At 42.1% G+C, this 17,909-nt stretch overlaps 1 protein-coding gene across 1 annotated transcript in view; it reads right to left on the reverse strand.

Moving 5' to 3' along the window:
• The window catches only part of si:dkey-215k6.1 (transmembrane protein 132C), a 217,551-nt gene that overhangs the window by 86,932 nt on the left and 112,710 nt on the right, over positions 1 to 17,909 (reverse strand). The window contains exon 4 of the mRNA XM_047341077.1: positions 16,743 to 16,883. Within this exon, the coding sequence (XP_047197033.1) occupies positions 16,743 to 16,883 (141 nt within the window). The remainder of the gene's footprint in view (positions 1 to 16,742; positions 16,884 to 17,909) is intronic.

Raw genomic sequence — 17,909 nt, forward strand, 5'->3', positions numbered from 1 at the left:
TGATGCCCAGAAAGATCCTTCTGAGATTAAACTCTGTTAAGATAAGTAAGTAGCTGCGGTTGATCGATGTCGGTGACACTAACGCCGGCACACGAGAGACCAACAGATGATTAAGTGGTTGCCTAGCAGCGACATTAAACCCCTTCCTGTAAAACCTTGCCCCATCAGCGGCACCGATCACACCTCTATCTGCAAAAAACGTAATTTCTGTTGCAGCGGAATCCAATAAAATTGAAGTAAATGGTGACCACTTAATCAAACATAAAATAACACGAGCAGTATGGAGGCATGTTGTGTTTCTTCCTGTTTTATTACGTCTGAAGAAGGGGTCACTTTGTCTGCAACGCTGTTTACCCCTCAAACTCCCCAAAAGCGTTTTGAGGACTCTAACACTTCACCCACCACCTCATCGGCATAGTGATGAGTAGATAATGAGGGAATTATCGTTTTTAGGTGAACTATCCCTTTAACACCAGGTGTGAATGAGGGTCAGTGGAATAAAGATCAGAGCTTCATGTCACAAAGCCTTGAGGTGTGGCCTCGCATTCAAGGAATACACTTAAGGTTTTGTTTATATTGGACTTCAGGTGGTTATTTGTCTAGTGAGCGCCACAAGCTGGAGGTCATAGTTCCCACATGTTTCTGTGTTCCACTTCATCACAGACACTACAGCTAGACTGCACAGTGCATTCTCTATGAGTCAAACTTGCAGTAATTGCCCGACACCCCCACACCTTTGTTTCTGTCTAGTTTTTTAATGCAGCATAGCGCTTCCTTTTCACCTCCCTGTCTCTGGCAGTTCTTCACTGGATCTGACACCGAACACAACCTGTAAAAACCTTGCCTCAGCAATGTCGGGTGGGAGGCAGCAAAACTGTGAGAGAGAGAGAGAGAGAGAGAGAGAGAGAGAGAGAGAGAGAGAGGGAAATAACGAGGGAGAAGATAGAGGAGAATGAAAGAGGCAGACAGATGGCAAAAGAGACAAAATAGTGAAGAGAGGAAAGAGAAACGCTTGTTATCACCTCACTGGCCCAAATAAATATAAGATGATGCACCTGACTGATAATTAGTCTCAGGAGCATCAGTGCCTCTATGTTAAAGACTACACATGCGTGTAAGCACGTGTGAATGTGGGTCTGCGAGTATGTTTGTAGGTTATTGTGAAAACATAGCTCTAACTGTGTGTGTGTGTGTGTGTGTGTGTGTGTGTGTGTGTGTGTGTGTGTGTGTAATGGAAAAGAGGGCAGAGGCCTTTGCATGTGTCCAAGCTAATGGGTATCCTGGCACACATAATCAGAGCCGTTAATCACAGAGAAAGAGATGGACTGAGGAAAAGAGGAAAAGAGGAAAAAAGAGGTTTCCACTGATGCTGAAGTGAGGCGGCGAGGAGCGAGAGCGAGAGAGCGAGAGAGTGAGAGAGAGAGAGAGAGAGAGCTTGAGAAGTCAATAGTTGTTGAAAGGGAGGGTGTGAGAGGGTGAAATGGGACAGAGCCGACATTGCATTTAATAGGTGACCTATTTCAAACGGTATTTGTTGTATTTTCTTCGGTGATGAGCACATGTGTGCACCCCCCCCATCTCACGCCAAAACGAGAGAGAAAAGACCAGACGCCGTTGACTTTAATTACATGGAGGAAGAGGAGAAGAGACAGAGGGATGGAAACGGATTTTATTTGTTGTGACTGGTGGCGTCACCACCAGGCTCAAGTTAAATCCTTAAGGGAATATCCGATGTGAAAAACAATTCTCATAAGTATTATCTATTGTTGCATTCTAAACCAATATCTGTAAACATGGGCAAATATGCCAGTTTGATTCCACAGTATCTGAGACAGGTTTCTGACGTATAATAAAAGCACACAAACGAGCACACAATCACAGATCCGGAAAATATTACCTCTTTTTTCCTTCACATACTTTCTGTCATTAAAACATTATCACTCTCTGCCTCGGGGCGACGTTATTTAATTGTCCCCACAGACTATTTATGGAGTCTGTTGTTTGTAATTTCTCTGCTGTGTTTCGTTTAATTTTATGTGCGTGCTCTTTTTTATTTTTCTTCTCGGGGTGAGTTATTTTTTGCAACACCAGTTGGGGTTTTTATGTCTCACCTGCACATATTGTAAATCCACAGTTTTTTTCCAGGGTTTTTGCCATTTGTTCATGCAAATTAAATAAACCATAAAACATAATCTCTGAGCAAAGCAAACGAAAGAGGTGGACCCAGAGGCCACTGTGGGATTTAATAATGAAAACAGAAGTTTGTTATTGCTGACAAAAGTATATATATATTTTACTGTATAGAATTTTACCCTGTATACTTTATCCTGGCTTTCAAGATCCCGTCTTATAATACACACACAGTTAAAAGCCTTTATGATTGATTGCAAACAAAAGATTTAGCCCCAGCAAAATCTTCCTCTGTTTGTGTATTCATCTGTGTGTGTATGTGTGTTTGTGCATGTGCACGTGCATGTATGTGTTTGTGTGTGTGTGTGTGTGAGGCAAGGTAATTAGGTAATCAGCAGCTGTGGCAGACAGGAAGCTGCTTGTTAAGAAACTGGAATGGAGATGGAGACAGGACAAGTAGAAAGAGCCACAAATAAACTGAAATAAATAATGGGGAGAAAAAAATGGCACCAATGTTTCAGAATAAGAGAAAGCTTGAGAATGACGGAAGGATGGGGGGTGGGTGAGAAAGAAAAGAGAGAAGGGGAGGCATCAGATGTGAGAACAGGTGCTGTTGTCATGTGCTTTGAAAAACATGTAAACCTTTTTATTAGCAGGAGGAACCAATTACTGACAGCTTGAAGGGAGGGAAGTTTTCCACTGTCACACCAGGAAGCACAAACAAACATATGGTAAAAACACTGTTGTTTTTTATTTTATTTTCAAACACCTGATATTCCCCTCAGAGGATGTGATGGGGAGCCAACTAGTGTGAGTGAGAGCGGAGGCCCCAGAGAGCACAGGGCTGAATCCCAACAATGTATTTCTTTAGGGAGAAATAGGTTTTTATCTCAGTATTACCAAAAATACACCAAGTCGTCCTTGATTACCTGCCAGGGTTGATGGAGGATATAAAAAGAAGACATGGCAGGAAGTTTGCCCAAAACTTTATGTTCAAAAACACAGTTAAGTGACAAATTCATGGAATAGTGTTAATTACATATCAAGTCTTTGATGAAGACCAGTTTAGAATATAGTACATATATCATACCCTCAGGATACAACTGATGTTTTACTCGTGCTGTGGATATATATTATTTTCTATGAAGTATTTTGCACTTCTCACATCTACCCTGCGTCTTTTGACTGTTCACTATATGTAAATGTTTACATCGGGGATTAGAGAGAAACTGCAATTCAATCCAGTTCTGTACAAATGACAGAATTGACAATAAAGCTTGGCTTGAGATGTTTGGTACCGTGTCTGATCGACTGAGGAAAACAAAGCAGGGACAAATGGAGCAACTTGGACTGTGTCTAGACAATTCAATTAGTAAATTATGGGTAAGGACCTTCTACTAATCAAAGAAAACTTTCCGATCACCAACAATGAACAAATGATGAGTCATTTTCTTTTTAACATGAGGAGATGTGAACAAAAATAGATAAACTTCGAGAAATATAAATGTTAAATAATGTTAAACTACTCTTCAAGATGGAGTGCTGGGTAGAAAGTAATCTTTCTAGATGAAGGAAAGGGTGGAAAAGTAACTTAGTACAATTACTCAAGTACTAGTTATGCTGTGTAATGTTCATCTAGGACTGGTTTTACCAAAGTGTAACTATTTCTCTGCTTTTACAAACGAGTTGTCTCCTCTGTTCTACCTAAGAAAGCTATAAATAAGCCCCAGATCACTCAGAATGCAGCAGCTTGTGCACCAGCCAGGACCCGGAGGAGAGCGCACATCTCTCTTGTCCTAAAGTCCCTTCATTGGTTGCCTGTCACTTTTAGAATTGATCCTTTTATTGGTGTTCAAATCACACAGTGGAGTAGCACCTGAATACTTATCAGAAACGCTCTTAAGGTTTTCTCTCTCTAGATCACTCAGGTGCTCTGACACCGGCCTGTTCCTTGTTCCCAGGGTGAAGACAATGAATTAGAGAGAAGCTTTTCATGTCTATGGTCCTGTCCTCGGAAACAGCTCCAGGAGCTGAGGGAGTTACAGAACAAACCTTTTGAGCTTTCTTTTTAGCCTTCACTTGATTTTTTTTGTATTGATTTTATTTATCTATTGTTATTTAATTTTTTATTTCATTTTAATCATTTATAATTTCCTCATTTATCTTCTTACTATTGTTGAATTTTTAAAAAACATGGATTATTCCCTCTAAACTTCTAACATGTTTATTTCATCCATCAGCTACACTGCTTTTTCCACTGATGGTGGGGGGGGGCTGGAGCCAATCAGTTGACATTCAGTGAGAGGCCGTGAACGTCCTTTGACACCTGTACTTGCTAAAATTGAAACTTTGTTGAAGTCAGTTGAAGTTAGCTGCCGAGCTGTTTGCAATTTCCAGAATAAAACCGAATGATGGTGCGATGCCAAGACTGGACTCAGTTTTATAGCTGGTGCACTGGGTGTAAATTTGCATTAAGTAACAAACCAAGGTGTGAATTGCTTCTTGCTAACTTTTTTTGCGAAAAACAAAAAAGAACGGAGAAAAAAACAGTAAGTGATGTGTTTTTGGGGCCGTAGCAAGAAAAGTGTTTGAAATAAATGAAAAGAAAAAGTGGGTCAGTATCTCTATGGATGAAAAACGAGAAACGTAATCTTATCAAAAACAAAGCCCAGGAGACATGATGCTGTGAGGACATTTGATTGGCAAGCCTTCTCCTGGGAGCATTAAATAAATGGATTTTAAGATACAACCTTGAAGCTGATCCTATCTCAGTCCCTTCCCAGTCCCTTTAGGAATCTACCAACCTTAGAGCAAACCACAATACATTGACTCTTAACCTTTGTCATTCCCTCCGTCCTGTCCACTTTTCTCTTTGCATCATTCTACCACTGTTGGCTGGATGTTAAAAGGACACGTGTTAACAGGAGCCTCAAAGAGAAAAACATTGTCCCGTCCTCCACCATCCTTCTCTTACCTCGGTGTCTAAGCATTGAAAAAAGATGACCAGGCAAAGGATTCAGCTTCACTCGCCCCTCCTCCTTCCCATTGCTAAAAATACGAGCATTCACCAGACCCATGAAGAAAAAGGATGTCAAAATTGCTGTCTTCACATTCGGTCTCTCCCTCCCTCTCCTTCCCACTCCTCTCCTCTGCTATATAAGCCGGCTGTTAAAGTAAAAAAAAAAACACTCAGTCAAAGCAAAGATGTCGATCCTCCCCTCCTTGCTCTGTCTGCACACATCTCAGTTTTCAACATCCCCCTTCCTTCTTTAAAGATATTTTTTCTCTGCCTCCCTTATGTCGTCTCTATATCCTCAGTTTAAAGGGATTTTCAATATTTTGTAATTGCAATAGCAAATAGTCCAGCGCTGAGTTTCATCTTCAGTTTTATTTCTCTTTCGAGGCAACTAGAAGACTCACAGAGTGCAAATCTCACCATGTTAAAGAATGTTTAAAATCCCAGAATCCCCCTTGATTGTCCAGATCTGCTCCATGATTCGATGTGTTCTTCTTTGGACTCAATGGCGGAGTTAAAAGCAGCGAGTTTGCCAATTTCCAGCACTTCTAAAGTTGTTGTGATCTGACACAGTCGTGGTTTGATAAAGGTTTAGTGGCTAAGGTTAGAAATTGATTGTGATCATGTTTAAAAGAAACCATTGAGTACTGTCAGTGAACAATCAGCGACTTCCATTTCCTCTTGTGGTGAGACCCCCGATCCAACTGTTCCAATCCTCTTTGAAGCTCTGTAACAATGTCATTCTATTTACTCCTTCGCTGTTCACAGACAAGTGTCTACATTTCTATGGCCTCTACAATTTTGGCCACTTTCCCATAAACAGTTTTTAAGAATTCGCTGAGACCACTGATATTGATTTCTTCTCTGTCGGTGCCTTTAGTCCCTTTCTCAGAACACCAGGATTCACCAGCTTGCCACAAGCCAAGAATACAGTTCTCCAAACATCCTTTCCCAATCTCCACTAACCCCTCCCTGCTCGTTAAAAGACAATCCTCTGTCCCATATTCTAACAAAGTAGTTTTTCTTAAAGTTTTCTCCTTTCATTTTTGTCTTTCAGTAGATTCTTTTAGTCTCCTCCTGGGAGACAGAGGCGCCCAGTCCCCTCAGTTTGTTTGTGTCGTTCGTTTGCTCGAGCGTGCTTTAGAGCGCTCAAGTCAAGGACACAAGCTTGGTTTTTGATTTACACGATCAAAAGAATTAATTAAAAAGTAGCAATGGGACCCTGGGGTGCTCGCCATCGAGGGAGGGGAGGGAGGTGAAAGCAGGAGGGCAGAATGAAAGAATGGTGCTGACTGGAAAACGGAGGGACAGGAAGGACAAGAGGAAAAAGAGGAGGGCTGGGTGAGAACAAACAGGAAAGGAGGATAAGTTGTATGGCTTGAAAGAGGGAGGGCGGACATGCGGGACACTGGGAGGGAGGGAATGGGAATAAGGGAGTGAACAGAGAGAGAAGGAGGGGAAAAAAAGAGCGAAAAGGGACTTGGATATGTCCAACGTTTGACACCTCATCGCCAATACACATAAACACGTACACACACTCAACCACACCAGGGACGGCGAGTTAGTGTTAGCATCGGCACCGCCGCTCGCTCTATGACACTGTACATCTCCAAGGAGAGGGATTCGAACGCACGGGGTCTACGTAGGTCGCCTTAATTAGCCACACATCCTGCTACGCAGGGCCCCTAGGGGGTTTAACAGGGGGATGGAGAGTGTGGAGACCAAGGACAGGGGAGGCAGAAGGGAGGGTGAGGAACGGGAGTGGGAGCAGAGAAGAAATGGGTATTAGAGTAAGGGGAATAAGCCAATGGGATTGGAAGGTTATTTAAAGCGTGGCCTACAAAGACATTCGGAGGAGTACAGTGTGTGTATTTGCATGAGTGTTTATGTGTTCAGGTATGAGTGGATGCATGAAATGGGACCTACAGCGTGCACGTGTATTTCAGGATGAACCCTGTGATCCCGCACAGCTTATTTAATAAATTCAGCATGTGTGTGTTTGCATGTGTGTGTCTGTGTGCATCCACTCTTGCATACATGTATACATATCGGGCCTGGTGATTGAGTATGCTCAGGTGAGTGACAGAATGATGCTAGCTGAGGCCGTACACATAAAGCCCATCCATATTTGCGAGGCCTAATTAGCCGGCCTGGGTCATCGCTCAAGGCGATGACAGAGTGGTGGAGCACAGGAGCGCTCGCCATCACACGTAATGAACACAATTGCTTCCCTATATCTCGCCGAATCCCACTTCATCCCGACTGTCTTCGTGTCCCTTTCCCTGTAATTGACAGCTGAGACGTTCCTCCTCATACATAGAATGTGTCGTGAAGTGGAATATCACAGGATCCTTTTGTAGAGGTGTCAGTTTAACGATGCACTTTCTAGACCGAAACTCCGTAAATGCTGTTTCAGGCTGACTGTCACATGGGTCAACATACTTAATTGGACGACGGCGGGAACTCGAGAGGAGGTAAATTACGGCGGAGCTTGGAGACAAGCTGATGGATCCAAGCTTAAGTTACAAGGACTTAAATAAAATTCATACCGATGACCCCCCTGCTCCCCAAAGTCTTACCTTGCAGGATGACAGGTTTATTTTGAGCTTTATTCACCTGCAGGTAGTTGGTTCAGCTGCAGTGTCAGTGTGAACGATGGCGCCAGAAAGCTGCGTTTTCCCCCATGGTGGTTTGAACCAAAGAAAACTTACATGTGTTGACGTGTAATTAAGTTTCAAATACTCAACTAAACCTTATTCTCTACTTTGCCCTTCCAACTTTTTCCAGCCCTTTGTGCCGTCCACCTCCAACTTATAAGTCTGTCTATGCTTTTATATCGTCCCTCCCTAATCTCCTCCTCCTCCTGCCATACTTTCTCCTCCCTCCCCATCCTTCTCTGTCTTCTCTCATTCCACGCTCACCCACATGATCCTCTCAGAGTTCCTCCTTCCTTCACCTTTCTTGTCAAAGCCCTGTTGATGCTTATCGGCTTTAAAACCAGCAGATCTGCACAGCTCTCACCCACCAACTCAGCTCCGACTACAAGGGAGAAAAAACGCTCACTAGGAGAAAACAAAATGTTTGTTTGGGATCAAACAGTTTTTTTGGTTTGAAAAAAGAAACAGTGTCGGACAGAATGATGGTACGCCATTGTTGACCTTCTGCAAACCAAACATCTTTGAGTGGAATTGAAATAGAAAATGTGTCCATAGAAAACAGAAGAGTTGATCTGTAAGCAATCTAGGAGGAGATGGGGACCAACGGATAATGGGGAGGTGAGGAAAATAGAAATAGAAATCACATATTGTTTGAGTGTATGTGTATGTACCTTTAGCGATGCTTTGCAACACAATTTTGTGCTGTGCAATCAAGTGAAAAGGGAAGAAGAGGAGGGAAGGTAGGAAAGACTATTACCACCAGGGCGGTCATGTCATTTTGTCTTTGTTAAAGGAAGCACTCACACTCTTTGTGTATGCGTGTGTGTGTGTGTGTGTGTTTGTGTGTGCTTTTTGCATTACATCCCTGTGTGAGTAATCTATATTCAGAAGTTGAGGTGTCGAAACAGAGAGTTGAAGCACAAAGCAAACTGGGGGAATGTCAAAGTGAAAATGTACGAGGCTGTTGATAAAATGAATCGTGTGTTTCTAGGGTTCTGCCAAGTGATGAAAGCCGCTCGACTTCAAAGCCTTTTTTTGGTTTGTGAAATTGTTTTACAGTTACGAAATACGTCAAAGGTCAGCACACCACATTGAGTGCTCTCATTTACCTCCGGTTAGGTCCGGTTGGACAAAGTTTGAGTCTTATTTAGTTGTGGTTAGAGCAGCTGCTGTAGAGATACAAAGAGGTCACCAACTTTAAAATGTCTTTTGTTTTGTTTTTACAACACTTGGTGATTTTCTTGTCAAATCACAAACTTCTATTTCTACAGTTTTTTATTCGCACCCAATAAACCGTCCATAGGTAAACTGTTAAAACGTTGGTGGTTGTGTGATCCAGTTCCTTCCTGTTTTGGTGACGACTGGAATTAATTTGTGTGGAGTTCATAGATGCATTTGCTTCATACGTGCTTGTAAATAAAAATTGATTTCGCCCGACTCGGATAACGGGAAGAGCTCAGGGAGAGTCGCCTCAAAAGCTGAATGAATTAAATGAGCAAAACTCCACGCGTGGTTGATGCCAGGGATAGAGTTTAATACAGGTCCAGAGCAGATGAGCAGATAATGTAGTCAGTAAAAGGCATTAATGAGGAGACGTATTCAGTGTGTGTGTGTTTTACTTATGCAGTACCAGGGGGGGTGTTCCTGTATGATAAAGTTCTTGGCCCCGGTTACACTGATTGGGCACAGACGAGTGTTGAATACAAGAACACACACACAGACACACACAAATTGATTCTACGTGCATAAATGCAATGTATAAATATATTTCTCTCTCTCTTTCTTTCACACACACACACACAGACACACACACACACAGACACACACCGCAATGAATCAAACGTCTGAAGGGAATTCTCCATTTTCCTCTCCCCAGGGACAAACCCTAACAGCAGTAGTGTCACGCTTTCAGGGCCATTTCATTTCTCATTTTTCCTGTTTTATTTCTCCGATTCCTTCTCAAACGCTTTAACTCTCCCATAGTCACTCCCCCTTTCTTCCTCTCTCTCCTTCTCTTCCTCTCGCTCCCTTTATGCCCTCTCTCGCTCACTGGCAGAGATCCCCCCTCTCTTCCCATCCTTCCTCCCTGTTGCTGTGTTTTTAATCCCCATGTGTGCCAACAGAGACTGCAGACATCTTGGCCTCACGTCTATGCTCTCTATGGGAATGAATGTGTGTGTGTGTGTGTGTGTGTGTGTGTGTGTGTGTGTGTGTGTGCGTGTGTGTGTGTATCCCAGGGAGACTGCCAGCTCAAACAAAAGCTCTCTGTTCAGTTAGTTTGTCTTTACAAACGACTAACACCATACAACACTTAACCCTGTGCCCCCTGCATCGTCCCCTCTTCTAATGTGGATTCAAACCAGTTCAAACATTAAAAGCAACTGGTGTGTGTGTGTGGAATCCTGTTTTCAAGGAGTGTCAGAAGTAAAAGCATCCTTCAGATGAGCACAGGCTCCAAGCGTTTATGACAGTTACATTTGTGAAAATAAAAACCATACCACATTTGATTGCGTGAACAATCATGTCTGCATATGTTCATTTCAATCAAAATCAACACACACACACACACACACACACACACACACACACACACACACACACACACACACACACACACACACACACACACACACACACACACACACACCACTGCTTGTGTTTGAATAACTTATGACTAGTTTATATAACTTTTATGAAACATATGACCAAGGCTGATGAAAAACTCATGTTGTGCATTAGCTTATGTGTTCAGACATGCAACGATGTATGCAGCAACATGTGTGTCGGTATGTTTGTATGCATATGCTAATATCTATTTACTTTCTGTGTTGTATGTATGTATGTTTTTGCATAAGTGTATGTAGCCTGTATGTATGTAAATGTTGTGCATACGTCTGTTTGTGTGTGCGTGTGTGAGCTTGTTGGGGATTTCACACTCTACTACATGCCTGTCAAAAGTGTCAACACTATTTATCATACACAAGCACGAGCAAATCTGGGAGCTTGCATACATGGTTACTTTATATGTTACATGTGAGTGGCGCTCAGTGAAGTGCAGACAGCAGTCTGCTTATGAAATCACATTTACATTCACTAGGTCTGGACTTTTATTTGGACCTGCACCAAGTTGCACACACTCATAAACATCAGTCCCCACATGTTGGCAGATAAAAAAAAAATCAAGATTCATGAATTATTCTCTGAGCGTTGAAAGACGCCCTATCTCGCAATGTTAAAGAAAGGGGAAAATAATTCCTGGATCCGCACAATGAGTTCTTCCCTGAACCATACGGCACATTTCCACCAAGTTTTGTCATAATCCATCCTGTAGTATTTGTGTAATCTTGCTTAGAAACCAACAAAGAACTGGGGTGAAAACATAACCTCCTTGGCAGAGGTAAAAAAAGACAAAGTGATTGACTCAGTAAACCAAAGAGGAAAAAATGTTTTCTGTCCTGATTTTAGATTTTAAAATATGAATTCAATCATCATCAGAATATGTTAAATATTTGCAATCAATATCGTGAAGTCTAAACACTGAGTTGGTTTGTTCATGACTTGCTGTTTTTTTTAAGTATAAACTATGAGGAGGTGAAAGTTTAGCTCTCATGTTCACTCCAGAAAAAAACAGACTTAAAAACCTTATAGTGTTAAACAACTGTCACTTGATATTTAAACATTTGTTGAGTTCAAACTATTTTAAGGAAGAATTTGTTGACTCCCTAGTGAGTGTGTCATTCATCCTTTAAACACTGGCATTGTGAAAACAGACTTTTTCAAAGCTGTCCATAATGACCTCATAAACTAACTGCGTGGGACATTATAAAAACTAATATCTGCAACATAATTCATTATTGCTGAAGTGAACTAAATAATAAAATTTTACGGTACATGCAATATATTACTATATACACAGGGTCGGCTCAGCTGCTGCAGAAAATACTGAAAAATCATTATATGGAACATTTTTTATTCCTGCGGCTGCCTCTGCAAGCAAATGGCTCAGGATGATGAAAAAGTTGAACACTATAGAGCACATGCACACACACATGCACACACACACGTGCACACAAGCAGATAAATAGCATGTCACTGTATGTAGTGTAGATAGTGCATTACCCCAGTTCTGGTATTGAACGGGGCCCATTAGCAGTGTTAATCTATAGATCTAATCATGATCATGAAATAGAGCGCTGCTCCCATTCGAGCTGCATCAGCCACACTCGTAAACCACGGCACATTTTCCTCAGATAACCCACCACACAGAAGTGGGGTCATTTTGAGCCTGTTCCATTTCTTGTGAGGTTTAATTTAATGAACATGCAAAGTAATAAAATACAGCAAACGGAGCTGGAGGACAAGAGAAAGTAATTTTTTACAAGTGAGACAAAACTCCCGTGAGGCTGCGGAAATGACGAACAATATCTGTAAGAACACTGGAAACTCACCAAGGTCAATGCGTATATATATATATATATATATATATGCAACATTAGTAGAAAATGACAGAATGAATCCAGGAAACTAGCTCAAATAAAACACACAAAGCAGGATTATACCAGGGAGGCGATTATTAATAATAACTTAAAGAAATGAAAACTAAACTGAAATAAATCTTGCAGACGGGAGTCTCAATGCCGTTTTCTATGTTTTCCAAAAGGAGAGGAGGCACAGACATGTACAGACACATTTTGCTGGATCTTTCATTGTGTTAATTGTGGGTATTTTCCACTCATTTGAGTCACCGGCTCAATGATAATGAGCTGCAGTGACATATCATTCCCAGGCCAATTTGTCTGGTCTATTCTTCACTGCTGGTTGATCGCTCCTGATGTGCGTCAGTGTTTTTTTCTATCTCTGCCATGCATTAGTCACACTAATAAAGGCTTTTAAAAATAAATCCATAGGAAGAGTGCTTTGGTTTATTTCATTTTTTTCAAACATTTCTATTTTTATGCCTAAAAGCACTGGTACAGCGGAAGGGCCGGGAAGCAGAGCTAAGTAGAGTGTCAATAAAACTGTATGACAGAGCTCTGTAATTACAGCTAAACGATATCAAATACACACATATAAATAATTACCGTATAATCAAAATCAATAAAGACACATACGAGAGCTGTATGAGAGCTTTGATCCAAACCTCTGTGTGAATTCAGCGCTGCTTAGATGGAAAAATAGCCGAGGCCTCCTGGGACACGTGATGGTGGAGCAGTAATTACAGTCATCATGATCAACTATTGGTTTCTTTTTCGGTCTCAGATTACTGCCAACCTACATGCATGTATACCCTGTATATGTAAAACAGCATGAATACACCTACCTAATAGGCACACATGAGCATATAGTACCTACACAACCACACTTCTAAAAGCACCTATAAAGCCCACGCTCCGGTTCTAATTACTGCAGCCAGTCACAGTGCGTTCCCTATTATACACCGTACCATGTCAGATCATATCATGTTGTAGAATCACAATAGGTAACGGGAATCAGTTCGTAGGATTATTAGTCAGACATAGTAATCATTCCCGCCCTCTCATTCATAAAAAAGGCCAGCCCGCTCACTGTGTCATGTCTCCACCACTAATATCTCATTAGAGATTAATGCAGATCAGCTCTTTTAATTAGCCACTCCGCCCACACAACTGCTGATAAAAGCCTGCGATGCCGCTCGTTGTGCGCTGTATAAACTGAACGCGTGTTGGCGTTAGTGTCGTCCCTGTAGTAGAAAATATCAGCTCCGATCTTCACAGCTCGGCATCATTAAAGGGATAGTTCACCCAAAAGAAAAATTCACTCATTATGTACTCACCACTGTGCCGATGGAGGTGGTGGGTGAAGTGTTTGAGTCCACAAAACACTTTACGAGATTCAGGGGTAAACAACGTTGCAGCCAAATCCAATACAATTGAAGTAACTGGGGATCACTTCTTCAAAATTAAAAAAACAAAGAATAAAAACATAAAATTCCACCATACTGCTCCTGTGGTGTCATCCAAGTGTCTGTAAGCCCCGACATTCAAATTTGACTCGAAACTGCCTCATTCACACCATGTTTTTAGCCTAAATGTTGTCTGTTATCCTCCTCTGAAGCCATGTTCACGGTGTCAAAGATGCCGTTTTGAGTCGTAGTTTACCCCTGAAACTCCAAAAGTGTTTTGTGGACCTCCACCGGCACAGTGGTGAGTAGATAATCAGTGAATTTTCATTTTTGGGTGAACTATCCCTTTAAGGAAGTAACAGCACTACTGCATGAAAAGGCCCCACTTGATGTGTGTGTGTGTGTGTGTGTGTGTGTGTGTGTGTGTGTGTGTGTGTGTGTGTGTGTGTGTGTGTGTGTGTGTGTGTGTGTGTGTGTGTGTTTGTGTGTTGTGCCCATGTTGGTCCATGCACGTTATACATCATATATTTATGCTGGCCACGTCATAATCTGAGCTCAGAGGCACCTCTTTTGTTTACAGTATCACTTTGAAGATGGCAAGAGAGTGATGTGCGTAAGTGGATGTGAATGAGTGTGTGTGCTGGTATCTGTGGTTCCCTGTGCATGTCTGTGTGTGTGAGCAAAATCATAATCTGGTTTCTGAAGCGTCACTTTCTGTGTTGACACTGATGCCACTTTGATGAGTTCTTCCTTCAGGGCAGGAAAGAACGAGAGAGAGAGAGAAAAATAAAACTCTACCACACATGGTTACATGCCAATGCTCGGAGAAAAAAGAAGAAGCAGATGTTTGGAATCAAGAATTCAACTCAACAACACCATCCTGATGAGAGACAACGGGCCAGGAAGTGTATTTCTCTGCCTCAAGGCCACAGTGGCAGCATTCAGACTTGAGTGTTTCACCAGCCATCACTGGAGTACGACTCCAGGAGTACTTCATTCAAGAGGGACTTCAATTGTGCTAGCATCTTAGCATAGCATCTATACTATTATCACCATGGACTGTATATAAAGATGAACAACATGACAGCTGCCAAAGAGTGATGTCAAAACATCTCATACATAAATATAGATCATACATCCTTCCTCCTCCATGTGAGTGGATGGGACGTGGTCCAAACTTTTACAAAAGTAAAAAGTGTTTGTTCACGAGCTTGAGAGTTTGGTTTAAATGAACTATTTTAATGAGGACATACAGTCCATGGAATCCACTTCACTCCAATCTGGACAAATTTTCCCACAAACAGTCTTTCAGTCATAGCTTCATAAGTCGGGTCAGCAGCCCCGTCAAGTATCCACCTATACAGGCCACAGCAGCGAGTTTGGGACTGAAGTAAGAGCCATCGTTGATATTTAAAGAGTTCGGAGGATGGTGTTGTTTTGAGCTTTTTCATAACCGAAAACACAAGCTCAGAAAAGTGATAAACTAAGTGTTTTTGTAACTAGTGATTAAATGCTACTTTCCAAGGTGAGAAAGCACATCAGTAGACACTCTCTACAAAACACACCTGGGTTCAAAGTTTTAAAAGCATCCCATGAAAACTTTTAATTGTCCCATGCTCCTAATTTGAAAGTTCAAAAGCTGTTGTGTCATCACTTTTATTTCCTCCCATGGCACATTCGGATTGTTCATTGCCGCCGCTGCTGTCCATCAGTCAAGGCTGAACGTGGCTAACGGCTAGCTAAGTGGTGCTAATTGAGCCGGGGCCCAGCAATAATAGTTTTGTGCGATGGGAAGTCATTCATCAGGACGGCGGAGAAAGACAGGAAACAAGGGAGAGGAGAAAGGGAGAGAGGAGGAGAAGGAGAGGAGAGACTGGCAGTGAAGACACATGGAAAGAATGGAGAGAGAAAGCGAAAAGAGAAGAATAAAAACAGAGACATAGAAAGAAAGGAGACAACATACATCCTCGAAACAAATCACTTTCCATTCATTCACGGCTCACACGGTTTCCAGTTGACTTTGTCAGACACTGACACAAACACTTACAGTATATATAGTACACACAGAATATACAGTATATACAGTATTTTATATTTGGCTACATCGAGGCCGACATGCTCAATCTTGAATCCTGTTATTTCACACCCAGCACTGTCTATGAATGTGTGTATTCAGATCAGACTGGTTGTACTGAGCAACTTCCAGGTGTGAATGCATGAGTGTGAAGCCGGCGTGACGGAAAAAGAGCAGCACTCAGTGACACGTCCCTGGTTAAATAAAATGTACAGTATGTTTTATTGATTGTTGGAATGAGCCGTTAAATTCTGAGCTTGAAATTACTGCAGGTTAACAGGTATCACCCCCACCCTGACCCCCACCCTGTGAGCGTTTGTGTACCACATACATGTGTGTACAGAGGATTTAATAACCACTCGTAACTCAATGTCATTCTGAGTCTATCAATCTGCATCCACACACACGCACGCACGCGCGCGCACACACACACACACACATGCACACGCACGCACGCACGCACGCACGCACGCACGTACGCACGCCTCAAGGGTCTTTGATGAAGGCTTGAGTTCAAAGGTTAGACCCACAGCTAATCACCAGACAATGAGCTTTTCTTCATCCCACTGTCAGTTCCATTCTCTCCGCAGTGTTCAATAGTTTCTGAATCTGGATTAACGATAAATCATAGGAATCTTTACAAATCCACTACAGACGATACTCGGATTATAAATATTAAATATTCTGTCACGCTGCAGTTATCTCATCACATAATTAGCCATTTTTCAATGAAATGACAGCTTTTTACATCTTGGAACCGGTCGGTGTGAAAAAGGCCAGGATCTCTTATTACCGAGCGCGGGGGCTTTAGCAGTTTTACGCTCTTGAAGTCGAATAATCAAAGACCTTTTCAGACATTTATGCTGCGCCCACAAATACTCAGTACAACAGGAATAGGATAACTAGCTGCTGTGTGAAAGATGAAGGAGCGCAGGAAAAAAAAAAGAAAAAGGTAGAAAGTAGATATGTGAGCTTCAGTCCTACCTCTCTGCTGTGGAGGAGGCCTTTCTCTGACACATCACCGCCAACGAACTGCTTCCCGGTGCCATTTCCTGTTTGATCTCCCACGCGACAAGGTTGCTGGGTTTCACAGCCAGGAAGTTGATGCCTGACTGGAACCACACCCTGCAGAGAGAGGGATGAGGGAAGACGTGTGAGAAAGCTTAGGTTAAGCTGAAAAAAAACAAACAAACATCACAAACAAAAGGGGAAAGAGTGACAGTTAGAGGGGAATTTGCTTAGAATTGAATTTGCTTTGCTTGGAATTTTCCCTGCCCTGATTTTCTGGCTGATTTTCTTTAATCCCTGATACGCGCCCCCTAGTCTCTTTGTCTAAAATGTCTTTTACAATCGATTCATGCAGCATGGTGCCACCTCCCACGGCACACTTTGGTGGGAAAAGACAAAGTAGTGACAGGAGAAGCTCTTATGAAAGTTATGTGAAAGATTATATGAAATACACAAAAAAGTGAGTTTTAACTTCAACAAATGATATGATTAGAGATTTTGTTGGTTTGTTGTTTTTATTATCTGCACCTTGTTCAGCCCCTTTTCCCTTTTTCTCGTCAAATATTTATTTTCACCGTTTCATCACTACTTTGCACAAATGTATATTATATCACATATACATTATGGATACCTGCCAGATTTCCGCTCCACTCAACTTCCTTATTCCCACTTTATCACTCTCTCTTTCAGTATTGTCTTTCTTGTTTCCCCCCTCTTCTTCATCCTTCTCCTCATTTCCTCCCCCATCTCTCTCGGCTTCAACTCTCCTGACTTCCATATTTGCTTTAGTCTTTCCTTCCAATCTCCTCTGTCTTTCCCCTCCTTGTTTCTACTCATCGTCTCCTCTTTCATCTCTCATCCCCCTCTTCCTCACCTCCTTCCTCAGCTCTGCCTCTGCTTTTTATCCATCCCTCAATGACCCTCCCTTCATTCACCTTCCTCTGTCCCTCCTCCATCCTTCAATCTCAAGACAACCTACAGTTAATCTCTTTATTTGCCCCCCCCCTCTCACGCTAATCCATCCCCGTGTGTTTTGTTCTATTTATCACCGAGTCGAGACCCTCCCTCAGTTTATTAACACACTTTACAGGCATGCATGCACACTAGCTTGTTTACTGCTTTTCTCTTCAGCGCTCAGACAAT

This window comes from Hippoglossus stenolepis, chromosome 9 (assembly GCF_022539355.2).
Source record: "Hippoglossus stenolepis isolate QCI-W04-F060 chromosome 9, HSTE1.2, whole genome shotgun sequence".
NCBI lineage: Eukaryota > Metazoa > Chordata > Actinopteri > Pleuronectiformes > Pleuronectidae > Hippoglossus > Hippoglossus stenolepis.